Below are 15,850 nucleotides of genomic sequence, written 5' to 3' on the forward strand. Positions count from 1 at the left end.
CTTTATAAGTCACATAGAAGGAAAAGATCCTGCCATGGAAAACTTCTAATTGCACACGGCAGCCAAAATTGACAGGGGGATGTTTGCAAAAAAAAAAAAAAAGACTCCTGCAGAGTTTCACAACAACATTCCCATGTAAGAGTCTCTACAGCAAAATATTTATTTGTTTATTTCCCCTCAGCTGCCCACTTTAGGATACTTGTTGATTTGAGTGGCGGCCAACCCGCCGGTGATCCTGCTAAAAGCTTGCTGCCGCGTTTTTAAGTCAATATTGACATTCTTGTCCCGATTTCAAATGCAAATATCTGCTGGGGCCGTCCTAAAGTACACCCGGCCGCGCCAGAGCGCGCGTCGATTTCAAGTTAGTGTTTGTAATATTTTTAGTTTGGCGACTCGGGTGAATTGCTTTTGCCTGAACCTTAACATAACAAGGAGGAAGAGTGAAGCTAGCAGTCGTTTTCTGACCTCTCTCAGTTTTTTTTAAAAGCCACTAGCGACTTCAAGTCAAAAGTCAAGTCATGTGCTAGCAGACACAATCAAATGTGTGAAAAATTCCCAATATATAAGATTTCGTAAATGGTAGCCATTAGCGTATGATGTCGCACGAAAAGGCCTTGTTAGCGACATCCGCGATGCCTCAACGGGCACAACCCCCCGCTGGGGATCTGGCCTGAGCGATATCATTCCGGCTAACAAGCAGCCGCCCCGCTGTCCGCAGCTCATTGATCACCGCCGACTCGGCGGCCATTTGCTCGCCGAGTTGGGATTGAACGTATCATGGGCCGGAAAATGCGGCGTGACTTTTGACCGTTGCAGCTGTTGATCAGCGCTCGTGGGTATTTGCAGCTGTCGAGTACAAGGAAGCCTCTGATTTTTGGCGGCTTGAGGAGAAGACCACTTGGATTGTCCTGTGGTATTTCCGCTTCTGCTTCGTCTGAGCTCCTTGAGGCGAGCACTGCTTCGGAACTTCATTGAAATCTGTGCTAATTTCTGTTAGCATATCGATGGCGTTTCCCCTTATATGCTAGCATTGGGGTCAAGCGGACGCTCGCCTGCGCTTTCTCCCGTCCGTCAGCTCGTAAATGTCACGGCGGGGACGGATGAAACGCCCCGAGAGGACTTTCGGGACTTGCGGCGGTCTGCTTTCTTTCAGCAGTACAAGTGCTGGATTGATTGATTGCGAGATAGCGAGCACAAAGGTTTATTAGAAAATAGTCCAAATGTAATGATGTGGATTATGAGAGCCCACCCACAGCATCTGCCTGCCCGCCTGCCACTGTATTTGTTTGAAGAGTTAATTACGCGCGCACAGACATGAGCAGTACCCCGCACAATCGTTTATGAGGCGAGCCACGGGGCTTCTACTTCCTGCGTTTACCACCTCAACCCGCCCCTCACCCGTTTCCTCACCATCAACGACATTTTATCTTTATTTCAAAACTGGCCATTCCTGGCAGCGATACCCGCCGCTTTTCCACTTTGCACGACTCGGCAGAAACGACGTAAAATCTGCAAAAATGACTCGCTTTTCACGGCACATGTCACGGGTCAAAAATTAAATGTCTTGTTTTCTTTCTGATCATGCATTCTTAGCAACATTGGCCACCATGAAATATATTTTAAATAGACACCAAAAAAAACAGCTTAAGGCCTTTGACTAACGTGACTAAATGTAACGTGATGGCTTTTAATGTAGGCTAATGCGCTACGCTAGCCAGCCAGCCTCTGCTTTTAGCCTTCAACCGCTCTTGAACGGCATCTTTTATTCCTTTAGCTCTTCTATAGCACAAAAGTCTCGCTTCTTGTGTCCCATCATTTGTTCTTCTTTTTCTTCTTCTTTGACAGTTCTCGATTGCTTTTGTTGAACGCGGATGGAAGGTCCATCCAAGACTCTCGATTGTCCACGCGTGGGATTGGTTGCGTGACGTATAGATTTTTCAAAATGCAGTCTGAACTTTCATCTAAGCTCACCTAAAAAGGCCTTTTTCATTACCAAATCAATCCTGGAAATTCCTATTCCGCTTCTCCCTCGTTAGCTGCAGAAGCACTGGTTCCAATTTCCCAGCGCCGCCGCGAGCCCATTGGCCGATGCCGGTACATACCCCCGACACACCCACTCCACCCCAAAAAAAGGCTTGCTGGCACGCGTTGCGAGCTGGCCCGTGTGACTGGGCAATTAGTGGCTTGGATGTCTGTTGTGAGAGCGTCATGCCCGTCCACACACACTTTAGACATCAGCAGCGAGCGTTGCCAGGCGCAAGCAGCCGTGTTGACATGACCTGAAAGATGAAACGAGATCAGAGTGTCAAAAGTTCTCAATTATAGTGATCAAAATGATGGCAGTTGTCAGGATGCTTGTGTTTGGCACAGCGCTATGTGCACTGATTGGCTATGTGAGTTGACAAAAATGTCATTTGGTGGCTCAGGATGAACAAATAGAATCCAACAAAGCTACGCCTATTCATTATTCCACCAGTTTCCGAGGTGCTTATTGTAACGTATTGGCGGAAAAGTATCATTTTGCTTTTTGTGCACTTCCCGTAATTCTCAAGAAAATATTCCAATTTTCGACTCGGGCCCTTTCGCCGCAGTTGCCTTCGGGGTGACGCTAATGTCTCCCGTCTTGATGCGGGCCCTCCACGTCTGCTCACGTTAGAGGCCGCTCCGTCTACCCCCTGAAGAAAGCACGCTGGCTGCTAGCCAGGTTAGCGATTTAGAGCTCGTGCGGCGGCACTGAAGGCCCGCAGTGCCACCGGAGTGAGTCACGGAGTTGATGATGCTAACGCGCTAATGCATCGATTGCCCGCTTTAAGTGCATTCAGTCATGGGGTTATATTGCAGGTGTCAAACTCGAGGCCAGCGGGCCACATGTGACCCATACGTCATTTTGTAACAAAGCTTGCCACAAGGTTTCCATTGACGTCCGTTCACAACTAGCAAATGGTGGGAAGTAAATTCAAGACAATTCAATACCTTTCTGTATGTGATGCAATTCAAAAACACATATTTTCACATATATCGGCCAATGATGATCGGTCACCGATCAATCGGAATTTCCCTACACGCGCTGTGTACAGAAGGTGTGTGTGTGTGTGTGTGCTTGCATGCCTCTGCAGATTGGATGACCCAGAATGTCTTGCTCTCATGTTCTGTCAAGAGCGCTCACGTGCACCAATGCAGCGTGAGGACACACACACACACACACACACACACACTGCACTGGTGTTTACCGTCTGGGAGAGGCAGCCCATATAGAAATGTGGCCCCCTCTCGCCTGTTATCTTTCTCCTCCTCCGCCAACGTCCATCTTTCTCGTTTATCTCTGCTGCCCGATTGGACGATTGTACTGGCGGCCTGCGATTGGATGAAATCCACCCTCTGTGGTTTTATGGCCTGAACTCACTTTCCACTTTACTGATAAATATAAAAAGAAAAATCCCGCAAGGGAAGGTGGGAATTTGTAAATTATTTATGAGTTTTCTTTTGTGCATGTCTTGAAATATGTGTTTGGATAGTATCATTGGAGCGTGGATCCTGTCGACCCGCATGCCGCCACACTTGTCGTGAACCATTGATGCCATCCGCTGATGATTAATGACACTCGTTTGAACCTGATGATCACTGCCATGAGTAAGCACGGGCGTGTCAACCGTCTCCGATGTCACGCTTCCCGATGTCGCGCCGCCTTTGTCTCCAGGCGTCTCAAGTTGCTCAACTTACTGTGACAAAAGCGCATGCTAAGCGTCAAGGAAGAACATTTGGATATCTTCACATGTCTGGCATGATAATTACTCGACTCAATTGTTAATTTTTTTTTTGTTTCTTTCCATCAGTAGCTATGTCAGCTTGATCCTACATGAATTTGTCATGCTTATGGAAGTTTTTTTAAGCCGCTGATTTTTTCATGAGGACTAGCCTCGCCGTGACCTTCTGGCGAAGCCGGAACGTCGAAAATGGACTACGAGGTTGCTGTCAAAGTGTCTATATGGGCCTCACAAGAGCAACACAGATGGTGTTATGAATGCCAAGTGGTGTTCTCTCTATCCCGCTTTTGTACACATATGCGTGCATACGTGGTGTAGAGTGCACATGTAATGCGCCGGGGTCAAAGTCGTGGATAAATATTTAGCATTCCTCGGGTCCGGCGGAACCTTGCGTGGCCTCGGAAAGCCGGCGGTGCAGCCCGCCCCCACCCTGCACTCATCCGCGCATCAGTGCCCCTGCGCCGAGTTCACGCCTGTGCACTTGACTCAACGCTTGCGCTGATCTGAGCCTAAAAGGCACCGCCAGTTTATTTATACAGCAGCGTTTGTACGCAAGGCGAATCGGCCACGCTAACCGCACGATGCTCCCGTTGAGGGCTGAAGGGGATGACTGTGGGAAGGTTAACCTCTTCCCTGAATCGTCACCCCGATCCTTCCTTCCTCTTCTTCTGCTGTTTCTTATCAGCCTTGCTCTTCGTCTCCAGTCCTGAGAAGTCCTTGATGTGTTCTGACACCAAAGGGTCTCAGGGGGCCGACGACTCTGTTGCGCTTTTGGACATGCACGTGTAAGGCACATGTACGTGTGTGTGTGCATATACAGTGTGTGTGTGTGGCTGAGATGAAAACTAATCAGATCCAGGACCACACACATGCTCGCAAGGATCCGGCGGGGGCCACCGGGGCCCCTGGCCCTCGGGTGCCCCGGCCCAAGTCTCTGCCAAGAAAATCACCTTCCAGTCCATTGCCTCCACCCTTCTGAACGCCTACACACACCTCTCCCTCCCACGCCACTTTCTCATCTTTCATAGATTTTTCTGGATCCGCTCAGGGAAAAAGAAATTGCGAGGGGCCTCACGAGGCTTTCCCGTGTCCCCCCCCCCCCCCCCCCCCCCCCCCCCCCCTCATCATGACCATGCTGGTGTGTGCGGTGTGTTTGTGGTTTCTTTACAATATTTTTTTTATAGCTCATTACAGAGGTGGCTGAGATGTGGTGATGAATGGAAACACTTGGAGGGGGTCCCGAGAGGTGACGTTAACTGTGTGTGTCCGTGTGTACCGCCATCTTGACACGCGTATCTCCATTCATGGAAAGCAGTGCTCCTCAAATAGTTTGTGTGTGTGTGGCGGTGACGCCAAGGAACATGTTAATTAGGATACAATGTTTTACAGAGGTGTACTTATTGCAATTGTATCTATAAAATATAAAATATTATTTCACGTAAACACTGGTGTGGTTTGGACCATAGTTTTGAGACATGTTAAAAAAAAAAAGATTATTAATTGAGAAATGTTGCCACTTTTTCTCCTTGTCACCCCAAATTAAACGTTTGACACTTTCAGCAGCAGCCAGTTATTACAAAGTCCCTTGACAGCCATTAGGCTTTAGAGACATGAAACTTGATCTTTGGGCTTTTAACTAGAGGGGGCGCGAACAACTAACCCCCAGACATCCCCCTGGGGTCTGATGAGTGGTATAAATCTAGGGCCACGTGCAAAAAAAAAAAAAAAAAATCCTTTTTGATTCAAACTCACTTGTTGCCATGAGAAAGGATTAGAGGAGTTGCTAAAAATAGCTACTAAATGGCTGAGTTGGCAAGTGTATTTGTAAACACTCGCCCCGCTGTCCGTCCTCAGCACATTGAACTTCAAAAATGGCTAGAAACATCCGTTTAGAAATAAAAATCATCCTGCCAAATTAAGTCCAAAGAATCCTGATTTGAAACACGAAGCCAAGCTGTCAAGTCGTAAAGTGTCAAAGTTGCTTCTCGTAATTAGCTCGCTTGCTCGTGCTAACTTTGAAGTATTTGGAGAATGTGTGCGCAATTAAATGCTGAAGCCTGCTGCGGGCAGAATGCCTTGTTTTGTTTTTTTGTAGGCCCAATTAACCGAAAAACGTCAAGGGGAGAAGCTCCTGCGGCGTGTGAGAAAGTGAATGAAATTCCATTTGGATGCCAACACACTCGCATTGTTTCCACTTTTATTTATTTCATTCTTCATTTCGGTCAAACGCAGGCATATGATTAATTTGCGTCACAATTAGCCTGTCACTGCGTTGTATTATAATATTAGAAACAGATGTGGTCAACACATTTATCTTCATTAAATATGACGCCATGCGCGCCGCACAAATCCGTAGCACACTTTCAAATGGAGATGAGCACAAAAACATCTGCGTGTCTTCAAATCTCTCTCGGTTTTGCCTTCATCCTCGGAGTTCTCCTTTCATGCCCTCACCCGCAATGAGTTTTTATCTTCATTTCACCTCGGCACGTGTGAGCGTTCGCCTCTTCGTCCGTTATCTCGAGGCCAAACGCTTGTCTCGTTCGACCTTGGAGCGGACGAGTATGAATGGTGACTTCAGGGAATGACGTTCAAGGACTCCCTACTTGCGCTGGAAAGGAAGAGTTCTTCCAAAAATGAGCAGGGGGGAGTTTTTCCACAAAAATAGACAACCATTTTTTTTTTATTCGGTTGACGTAATAATAAATCTGAGTGGACAAAAAAAAAAGGCTCCACATGTACCATGCAGCCAAGAGAATCGCAATGACGTAAAGACCAAATAAATTTCAATTTAATTGGAACAAATTTAGCTCGTAAATGTAGGTCAGTGCTACTGTCTGTTTCATTCCATTGGGAGTGACGCTAGCATGCTACTAGCTACCGTCTTAAGTTATTTGTGGATATCTAAAATCCATTCCATTCAAATATAGATTTTCTTTGAGAGAAATGCCCGCCATGCCCTCTTTGCCCTCACCGCCTGCCTTTTTGTTCGCCATGACCCAACGAGAACATTAGCTCATCTATTCTGCACGAATTTCTTTCACTCACGCAAGAACAAAGACGCCTGTCCGCCGTCCCCCCGCTCTCCCGTGGCGATAAGTGACCAATTGTTGCGGCGCAAATAAACACTAGCGCGTCGCGGCGCTTTGTGCCACGCGAGACGCTCTTCAGTATGGAGCTTCTCTCGTGATATCCAACTTATCATAATAACATATTTCAATAGAGTGTGAAGAATGAAAGAGTTTGTGTGTCATGTGACTCCTTTTGGTATGTGCCACTTGGCCGGCGGGCAGCAGTATCGTACCCTCGGTCATAATACCGTTGATTGTTTCACGATCACAGAGTGATTTGGACGATGACTCCGATTGATGTCAAGTTGCGTCACGCTAGTGTGTCATTAAACGAGTTGAACAAAAGGTTGGTACAAATTGAAACCGACTCGGGCGACATCTGTACACTCATTGTCAGCATGTGGGCCGAGTGTCAGCTTCAATATAACGACGGCAGTTAAACATGGTGTTCCTCAGGGATCAATCATTGGTCCACCTAGTTTTGCATACATGGGTTATGTCGTGCCGGATTTAACAAACCATTACTGACAACACACCTTATAATTGGTCGATGTTTGTCTTGTTCTTTTTCTTCTTTGCTTCTTTCTGTTTTTTTCTTTTTTCCTGTTTTCATGCTACTTTGCTGTAATGTATTCCCTGTTTTGCATTTCGTGAATTTACATTTTTCTTTGAATCTTGTCTGGTGACGGCCAAAATAATAATAATTATTATTAATATGAACGTGTTCTGTCGTCTTGTAGGCTGGATCGCCCTTCCCCCTCCACGACTTTGAGGTCGACCTTCAACACTAACAACAACCTGCGAGGTCATTCATCAAGGCCCGAGGTCGTTCGTACCGCACGCCACGAGGGGTCTGTTCCCTCAGGGGACCACCGCCACCCCCTCCCCTTTCCCCCTCCCCACCCCAACTTGAAACCCCAGAGCCCGGACCCTGCGATCTTCCGGCGATCGACCCGTCCCGAGTGTCGAATGACAAGCGTGCATCCGAGGGCGGGGCTTGCCTCAGTCTCTCGTGATTGGCTGCTGGATGGAATTGAGGTGAATGGAACACATGCCCAAGGAGCAAGAGCCTAACCCACTCGAGGGCGAAGAGAAACGGTGAGTTCTGCGCCGGTATATCCGGTCGGGCCAGTCCAAACGCAAAGAGACACATTATTATTTCGAGATGAATAAAAACCCCGACATGAATGCTTTCTGTGCATGATTAAATATAAATATGAACTTTCGTGTAGACAAAAGGCTTTTGTCATCTACACCTTTTGAAAGGCTGCCAAGGACATTTTGTTTTTTACAATTTTATTTTGTCATTTAACAAAATGACACGTGCTTTTTTAGATGTGTTGATTTGATTGAAGAGTTTGTCCTTAATGACTAAGGGGTAAGTGATTTTTTTCTGACTTTATTTTTTTAATCGGTGGAATGACAGGAAATTGAACGCTATCTTTACTTTGAAGCAACTTTGATGAAGTGAGATCACTTCACTTGTGCACGTCTGTGTTTTCGTTCTCGTGCAAGTGTAAACAAGCTTGAGGTTTTCCTTCCCGCGAGGATGTCCTGTCACGACGCGCTAATAAGCATTGTTATGCGTCGCCTTCGCTGCGGATTGTGTGACTGATTACATCATGGCCGCTTTGTGCGCCAAGGGGGCTTGAATATCCAGTCGGGCCGTGAGCGGCGTTCGCTCCAGCCGAGCGACTGTCAGCCGTGAATAAATGTGGCGTAATTAAACGGGAAAGAGGATCTGGACATGGTCCCTGGGTGAAAATCCTTCTTCTCAGTGTGATGTGATAGCAATTACCTGGTCAAAGAAGCAATTTTGACCTCCGCTGCCAGTGGCCATTTTCTTTATCGACTCACTTAAAGCAATTTAGGAGTAAATATTCTGCCACTCCGCTTTGGGAAAATAGCTTCTAGAAATGAAATGAAGACTTTGAGAAAATTGGGAGAAGATTTGTCCTTACGTGGGTATTGAAACTGTGCTGTTGCGTGACATCTGTGCCATAGAAAATGCGTACAGTAATTGGTTGACAAGGGCGGCATTATACTTTGAATGTCACGCACCCCTCCCAGCATCAGTGACGGTCACATGTCTCGGGGTCATGATCGTGTTGATTTCTTTTACTTAGCCGGCTTTTCAAAACATCCACAAAACTGCATGATCGATCGCTCTCAGGCTTTTTTAAATAATCAATACTCTGTTCCTCTCTTGTACTTTTCCCCCCCAATCACATGAAAGCTATAAATCTATATATGGTCTGCATATTTTGCAAATTTCCACCCATTATAGCTAGATCTGGAAAGTTCCCTCTCATCGAATGTAGTCACTCCTCGGGTCAGGTGGAAAAGGTCGAGCGCAAGCCAATCAGGAGCCGGCGGTGGCGGAGCTTAGTAGGAAGCTGCGCAGGGGTGCATTTTGATGAGCAAGTTAAACTTAGACCAGACAGCGCTAAGGTTGCACGGCGGAAATAATCCGCCGCTCCACTCAGACATCGGATGGATTTGTTTATTTTGGTTTTTGGATTTTTTTTGACATGCACATTTTATCACTTTGCTGTGTCACCAGGTGAGAACTTCAATATTGTTCTTTCTTTTCTGCACATCTGCTGTGTGTGTGCGGGTTGAGCTCAGGTTACTTGGAGCAATATCACGCATATTCCAACTGCACCCCATGACGTTTGGTGTTTTGCAAAGCGCCGCCGTGACTCGACTTGCGACCACGACGCACATTCCGCTGGCAACGCTTTTGCTAGTGCGGGCCCATGCATGTTAGTCTTCAACAAGAATTTGCTATGCCCCAAACAAAAATCGCGTCGTGAGTTTCAAACAGAAGCCGCACAGACAAAAACAAACAAAAAAAAAATACAAGCACATGGCAAACAGAACGACCCCCGCCCCGCCGCCGTTGTCGGGTCACATGACCTCCGGTTGCTTAAGGACACTCCCGGGGTTGCAGTGGCCTTCCGTCATCGCTCCCCGGCTTGATTTTTAAGCTCATGCCATTCCAATTTGAGTGCCAAGAGGGTGGAAACCAAAAAAGTAGAAGTAACAGCGAATGGCTCCTTTTAATAATCTTCCATTTTTTGATGTCAACAAAAGCAGCCATGTTGAAGCTGAGGCTTGTTTTAAAATGTGGCATCCACGTTGAAGCTGAGGCTCGATTTGAAGTGTGCCTGCCTGTTGGCTGCGGCAGCGACGCTAAGCTCATGTTTGGCTAGCGGGCCCTGTTTATATTTCCATCGTGGCTATTTTGGGCTTAGGCGCTCTCCAAGGCTTTACGTCCTCGTAAAAAACACACTTCGGGTTTTCCTGCTATGTGGGGAAGTTTGGCCGTTAGATGGCGCTTTGGAATATCTTTGCATATGACTCGGATTCACCTTGACTTTTTGTGTTGCCTTTTGACACTCGAGACATTCGAAATGTCTTCAGTGTCACGTTGCCGTCACTCTGGGAGTCGGCGACGAATCGAATAGTAGTTGGAAGCTTTTGCCAGTTCCGAGCGCTCGGGCATTAGTCCGATGATGCTAAATGCCAATTAAAATATCCTTAAAAGGAAAGCCAAAGTGAGACATCATTTGATGGCTTGAATCCAAGCGGCAACTCTTAAAAAAACTGTTTTGAAGCCAAACAGAAGCCAACGTGACACCATCTAGAAATGTCACGGACATTTACGGCTCACGATAAGACGCCGTGCAAAGCGTTTCTCTCGGAGTGGCGTCAGAAACTGGGACTCTCTTTCCCCTCCACCGAGCCGCCGTTAAACGACCTTGATGTGACGGCAAGACGACGGATTCCGAGAGCCGAGCGACTCCGGGGATTGAGAATCACTTCCATCTCTGACGCATGCTGATCCTCCTCTGAGGCTTTTGTCACAAACGCTTTTTTCCCGCCGTCCTCCTCCATCTGCGCTCGCTTTGCTTCCCTGCCAGAATTTACCTCTGAATTTGACTTGGCGTCTTGTGCACGCCGGCAACTCGGAGCTCGGAATTCCCGCTACGTCCCCGCCCTGTGCTGCTAATGGGTTTATTTGTTTTGACAGTGAGGTGATTCCAAACCATAACAAAAGAGCCAAGAAGACTCGGCTAGCTTGCTAGCTATGCAAGAAAAAAACGCGCAATTGTGTGCCCGCCTTGGCCACTAGAGGACAATGTAAACAAGACGTACAAATTTATTGTCATTGATTGACTTTCTCTCACTCACCCAGGTGGCTCAATGGCCCGAAGAGGAAGAGGAAGAACAGTCAATGTTCGGTTAAGAGTATGACGGGTGAGTAAGCTGCGTTTTTCTATTTCCATACGTTCCCCGAGTATCAAGACTCATTTAATCCTACCTGGCAAAAGGCCATCTGGATGACCTTTATTGTATAAAAAAAAAAAAACTTCCACTGTAGTCTTGGAGAGCATAATGAAGGTGCCTCAAGGCATGCAGGGAAATGTTCTAACCTTGATTTACCCCTGATGGAAGCCGCTTCATCTCTGTCAAGGATGTACTCGCTGCAAGTTTTCCAGTTTTCCGAACGCACACACCGGCACCCTGATCTGCACCCTGTTTTTCTTTTTTTTCCCCTCAACTCCCCCTGCCGCGATGATGATTATCTGAGGTCTTTGTTGACTTTACTCCCGATTCGTTCTCGTCCGCTTCTCCTCGGCTTTATTTGTGATTCTTATTATTTTCTCTCGCTCCCCGAGCGGCTTCCGGTGTAATTGTCTCGTCTCTGTTTTTGTATCTGCAACGCTTTCCCAATCCGTCGTATCATATGTACCTCGCTTTTGCTTTCGTGACGCACTATGGATTATTTGTGTTTTCTCTCGCTCCGCCAGGGTACATCCCCAGCTACCTGGAGAAGGATGAGCCATGCGTGGTGTGCGCCGACAAAGCCACAGGCTACCACTACCGCTGCATTACCTGCGAGGGCTGCAAGGTAGGCCCGTACGCCACAACGTCCCTCCCGGGCTGAGAATATAACACCTCGCGCTCCCCTTGCAGGGTTTCTTCCGCAGAACCATCCAGAAGAACTTGCACCCCGCCTACTCGTGCAAGTATGAAGGCTGCTGCATCATCGACAAGATCACTCGCAACCAGTGTCAGCTGTGTCGCTTCAAGAAGTGCATCGCTGTGGGCATGGCCATGGACCGTCAGTCTTCATCGTCGTCTTGTGGATTAGCGGTACCTTGACCCGTGTAAATGCGTCGTCGTCTTCTCGCAGTGGTGCTGGACGACTCCAAGAGGGTGGCCAAGCGGCGTCTGATCGAGGAAAACCGGGAGCGCCGCAAGAAGGAGGAGATGGTCAAGACGCTGCAGAACCGGCCCGAGCCCAGCGGCTCCGAGTGGGAGCTGATCCACATGGTGACCGAGGCCCACCGGCACACCAACGCTCAGGGCGCCCAGTGGAAGCAGAAGCGCAAATTCCTGGTAGGAAAGCCTCGTCACAATACTTTGGTCCACGTGTCTGTAAAAGTGGGCCGAGAAGGGGGAGGGGATTGCCGTCAGTGAATTAATCTCGCCGCTTCCCTGGAATGTGAAGCCGAGGCCCTCAGAGATGAGCGCGCAAGCTGTTCTTCGCTCGGCGGGATAAACAAACGGCAAGAACAAAAAAGAGCGAGCTGGCGTCCCATCTTGACTTCATCTCCTCGCAGTCTTTCTTCACGCTAATCCTCCCGGGCTACTAATTCCTCTCACTTTTCCTCCTCTAATCGCTTCCCACTCTCCTCTCTTTCCCAAAGCGACGTTCCCGTTTGCTTTTCCTCCTCGCGCAGGACTGGGCAAATTCTCCTTTACTTGCGTGTCTCTGACATCACGCCACTTTGGCGAGCCCAATCTGACATTTCACCCACTGGGGGGGACCGGCGTTAGCTGGCCTTGGGTTGGCAGCTGTTGCTAGGCAACAAGAAGGAAGGAGATGTGTGTTATTCCACTTTGAAGCGTCCCGCTGACGTGGTTTGTTTACGCTTGCTCCCGCCCAGCCGGACAAAATCGGCCAGTCGCCGGTGGCGCCCACGTCGGACGGCGACAAGGTGGACCTGGAGGCCTTCGGCGAGTTCACCAAGATCATCACCCCCGCCATCACGCGAGTGGTGGACTTTGCCAAAAAACTGCACATGTTCTCCGAGGTGAGCCCTTCCCGCCCGCACGTAAACCCAATCGCCGCTACGTTGCCAACATTCTCCGTCGCCAGCTGCCCTGCGAGGACCAGATCATCCTGCTGAAGGGCTGCTGCATGGAGATCATGTCGCTGCGGGCGGCCATGCGCTACGACCCCGAGAGCGAGACGCTGACGCTGAGCGGCGAGATGGCGGTCAAGCGCGAGCAGCTCAAGAACGGCGGGCTGGGCGTGGTGTCGGACGCCATCTTCGACCTGGGCAAGAGTCTGGCGCAGTTCAACCTGGACGACAGCGAGGTGGCGCTGCTGCAGGCCGTCCTGCTCATGAGCTCAGGTTGGAGGCGCTTTGTGAATGTTGTGTTTTGGTCGCACGGCAAAGCGAGTGACCGCCGCTCGCGTCTCCTCCGCTCCCGTCAGACCGCTCAGGCCTGACGTGCGTGGACAAGATCGACAAGTGCCAGGAGACCTACCTGCTGGCCTTCGAGCACTACATCAACTACCGCAAGCACAACATTCCTCACTTCTGGCCAAAGCTGCTGATGAAGGTGACCGACCTGCGCATGATCGGCGCCTGCCACGCCAGCCGCTTCCTGCACATGAAGGTGGAGTGTCCCAACGAGCTCTTCCCGCCGCTTTTCCTGGAGGTCTTCGAGGACCAGGAGGTGTGACGGAAACGTTGAGCCCCAGGGGGGAGAAAGAAAAAAAAAAAGCTTTCTGAACTGGAAAAAGGAAGTGGAGCAAAAGAGGAAATCCAGCGGTGGCGCTGGCCCTTCTGTCTGAGCATGCTGTCTGGATTGACGCCAACACACAAACACACCACCCGCGGGAACGCCGGCCGTGGCTCCTCACAGTATTACGCTCATAGTTCTCCGTTGCGTCCTCACCGGACGCCAAGTCCTCAATTCCTCCAGTCAATCTGAGCCGTTACAGTCCATCCCAAGCGACACGGGTGCTAACCTTCTTCAGACTACTCCCTTTTTTGTTGTTGTTGTTGTTTGTTGATCATGGCTCCATATCGAACTTTTTGTTTTTTTTGTAATCGGACCGGCGCCTGTGACACACGCAAACACACGCATAGCCTCACCTCAGAGTAACGTGAATGCCTCATTGGCTGCCTTGCAAGGTGGCTGTTTTTGATTTTCTTTTTTTCTTTCTTCTGTTGGGGCCCTCACCTGCGGGGCCTTTACTGAGTCCTCCTCTAGACTTCCATACACATTTGCCTTTTTGTTTCTATTTCTTTTTTTTTTCTTCTTCATAAACACAAACGTTAAGCGCAGGCAAAACACGCCAAGAACATGGCGAGCATTTACCTCAGAAGTGGACTCATACCCCCACTGGTTCTGGGCACTACCTCACCTCAATATACATACACACACCTCAGTGATATCGGTTGCAAAGAAATGCCACTGAAGAAGACGAGAGGGCCCGCCATCTTACTGGAAGACGGAGACATTTGGATTTTTTTTTTTTTCTACAACCCCCGGAGAAAATGCGGGACCAAGAGTTGTCTCTTTGAGATTTTGAATCCACATGGAACACACACGTATACACACACATCCAAGAAGCAGTCTTAAAGGAGAGCTTGGACGCCACACAGAAGAGCGTGAACCAGGGAGTGTCTGTTCCAATCGGGAAGCTACAAAACGTCCAACTTGTGACTCGGACGCTGGGAAACGAACAGGAGCGCCGCCACCCCAAGTACCCCCCCATCACCACAGACTCCATCCTCCCCCCCCACCGACCCCACTCAGGCTGTTGCGTTGTTGTTTTTGCACTACTCACAACTGGTGCAAGTAAAAAAAAAACAAAGAGCGGCCTCTGTGCGACGGAGGCGGCGGGCTCAGCCCAAGACTCGCAACTGTCAGTATTAGCGACCAGGTCCATCCACCGAACGAGGGTGAGGAGGGGGCGCCACGCCACCTTTTGTGGAGCTGGGAAGGAGGGACCCTCCTTGTGAGACAAGGCAGTTATGAGGGTCCGTTCCGACGCCCTCAATGTTGGGATTTAAAAAAAAAAAAAAGCCAATGCAGGTTTGGAATTCCACAAGAAGAGGGGAGAAGATTGAGTGTTTGTGTGTGTGTGTGTGTGTGTGTGTGTGTGTGTGTGTGTGTGTGTGTGTGTGTGTGTGTGTGCGTGTGTGTGTGTGCGCGCAAAAATGGCAAAGCTGCTTTAGCGCAAAGGTTCTCAATCTTGTTGGGTCCAAAGGAGAAATTTTGCCCCCCTCATAATCAGAATGCCAATTCAACAGAAATACCATGTCAGACAAATTAAATAGTTGCTCAAAGTGAGGGTGGTCAAATTCTGACCGAAAAAAAATACAGAATTCTGTGAATGTTGTTTTTTTTTTTTTACTTTCAAGGAAAACCGTCATAGTTTTGTCCTCAAATGTAGTAACTTATTTTTTCAAAAGGATACGCCTTAATGATTTATTGCAAATTATTTTGCGAGGTACCGTAGTCGGTCGGTCCCTTGGGGATCCGAGGACCCCAGTTTGAGAACCACTGCTGAAGCAGGTTTGACAAAGGCAAATATAAATGTTTCTAAATCCTTCAGAGAAAGATGAGATGACTTTTCAAAGGACTGCTGAACAAAAACAGATTTATTTTTGCTTTTCCTGGTTTTCTTGTTGCTTTTTTGCGGGCTGGGAGGGGAAAACTAGGAGCTATCGTCACTTTCGGACCACGCATGCAGTGTAACCGCCATCCTGTCAGTGTGTGTGTGTGTGTGTGTGTGTGTGTGTGTGTGTGTGTGTGTGTGTGTGTGTGTGTGTGTGTGTGTGTGTGTGTGTGTGTGTGTGTGTGTGTGTGTGTGTGTGTGTGTGTGTGCGTGTGCGTGCGTGTGCGTGCGTGCGTGCGTGCGTGCGTGCGCGCGCGTGCGTGTGTGTGTGCGCGTGCAAATGTTGTCCATCCCGTCCCCCC

General features: G+C 48.7%; 1 protein-coding gene across 6 annotated transcripts in view; it reads left to right on the forward strand.

Annotated features, from left to right (window-relative positions):
- The window catches only part of LOC119137846 (thyroid hormone receptor alpha-B), a 34,594-nt gene extending 19,642 nt beyond the window's left edge, over positions 1 to 14,952 (forward strand). For 5 of the 6 annotated variants that reach the window (XM_037277377.1, XM_037277378.1, XM_037277379.1 and 2 more), the window contains 8 exons: positions 7,576 to 7,933; positions 11,037 to 11,098; positions 11,653 to 11,753; positions 11,819 to 11,966; positions 12,039 to 12,244; positions 12,796 to 12,942; positions 13,008 to 13,266; positions 13,350 to 14,952. In XM_037277377.1, the coding sequence (XP_037133272.1) occupies positions 7,878 to 7,933; positions 11,037 to 11,098; positions 11,653 to 11,753; positions 11,819 to 11,966; positions 12,039 to 12,244; positions 12,796 to 12,942; positions 13,008 to 13,266; positions 13,350 to 13,600 (1,230 nt within the window). In that variant the 5' untranslated portion in view covers positions 7,576 to 7,877 and the 3' untranslated portion in view covers positions 13,601 to 14,952. Of the gene's footprint in view, positions 1 to 7,575; positions 7,934 to 8,331; positions 9,399 to 11,036; positions 11,099 to 11,652; positions 11,754 to 11,818; positions 11,967 to 12,038; positions 12,245 to 12,795; positions 12,943 to 13,007; positions 13,267 to 13,349 lie in introns of those variants that run through there. The other variant, XM_037277381.1, reaches the window with a different exon arrangement.
- The last annotated feature ends 898 nt before the right edge of the window (positions 14,953 to 15,850 follow it).

The sequence above is a fragment of the Syngnathus acus genome, chromosome 19 (genome assembly GCF_901709675.1).
Source record: "Syngnathus acus chromosome 19, fSynAcu1.2, whole genome shotgun sequence".
In the NCBI taxonomy this organism is placed as follows: Eukaryota; Metazoa; Chordata; class Actinopteri; order Syngnathiformes; family Syngnathidae; genus Syngnathus; species Syngnathus acus.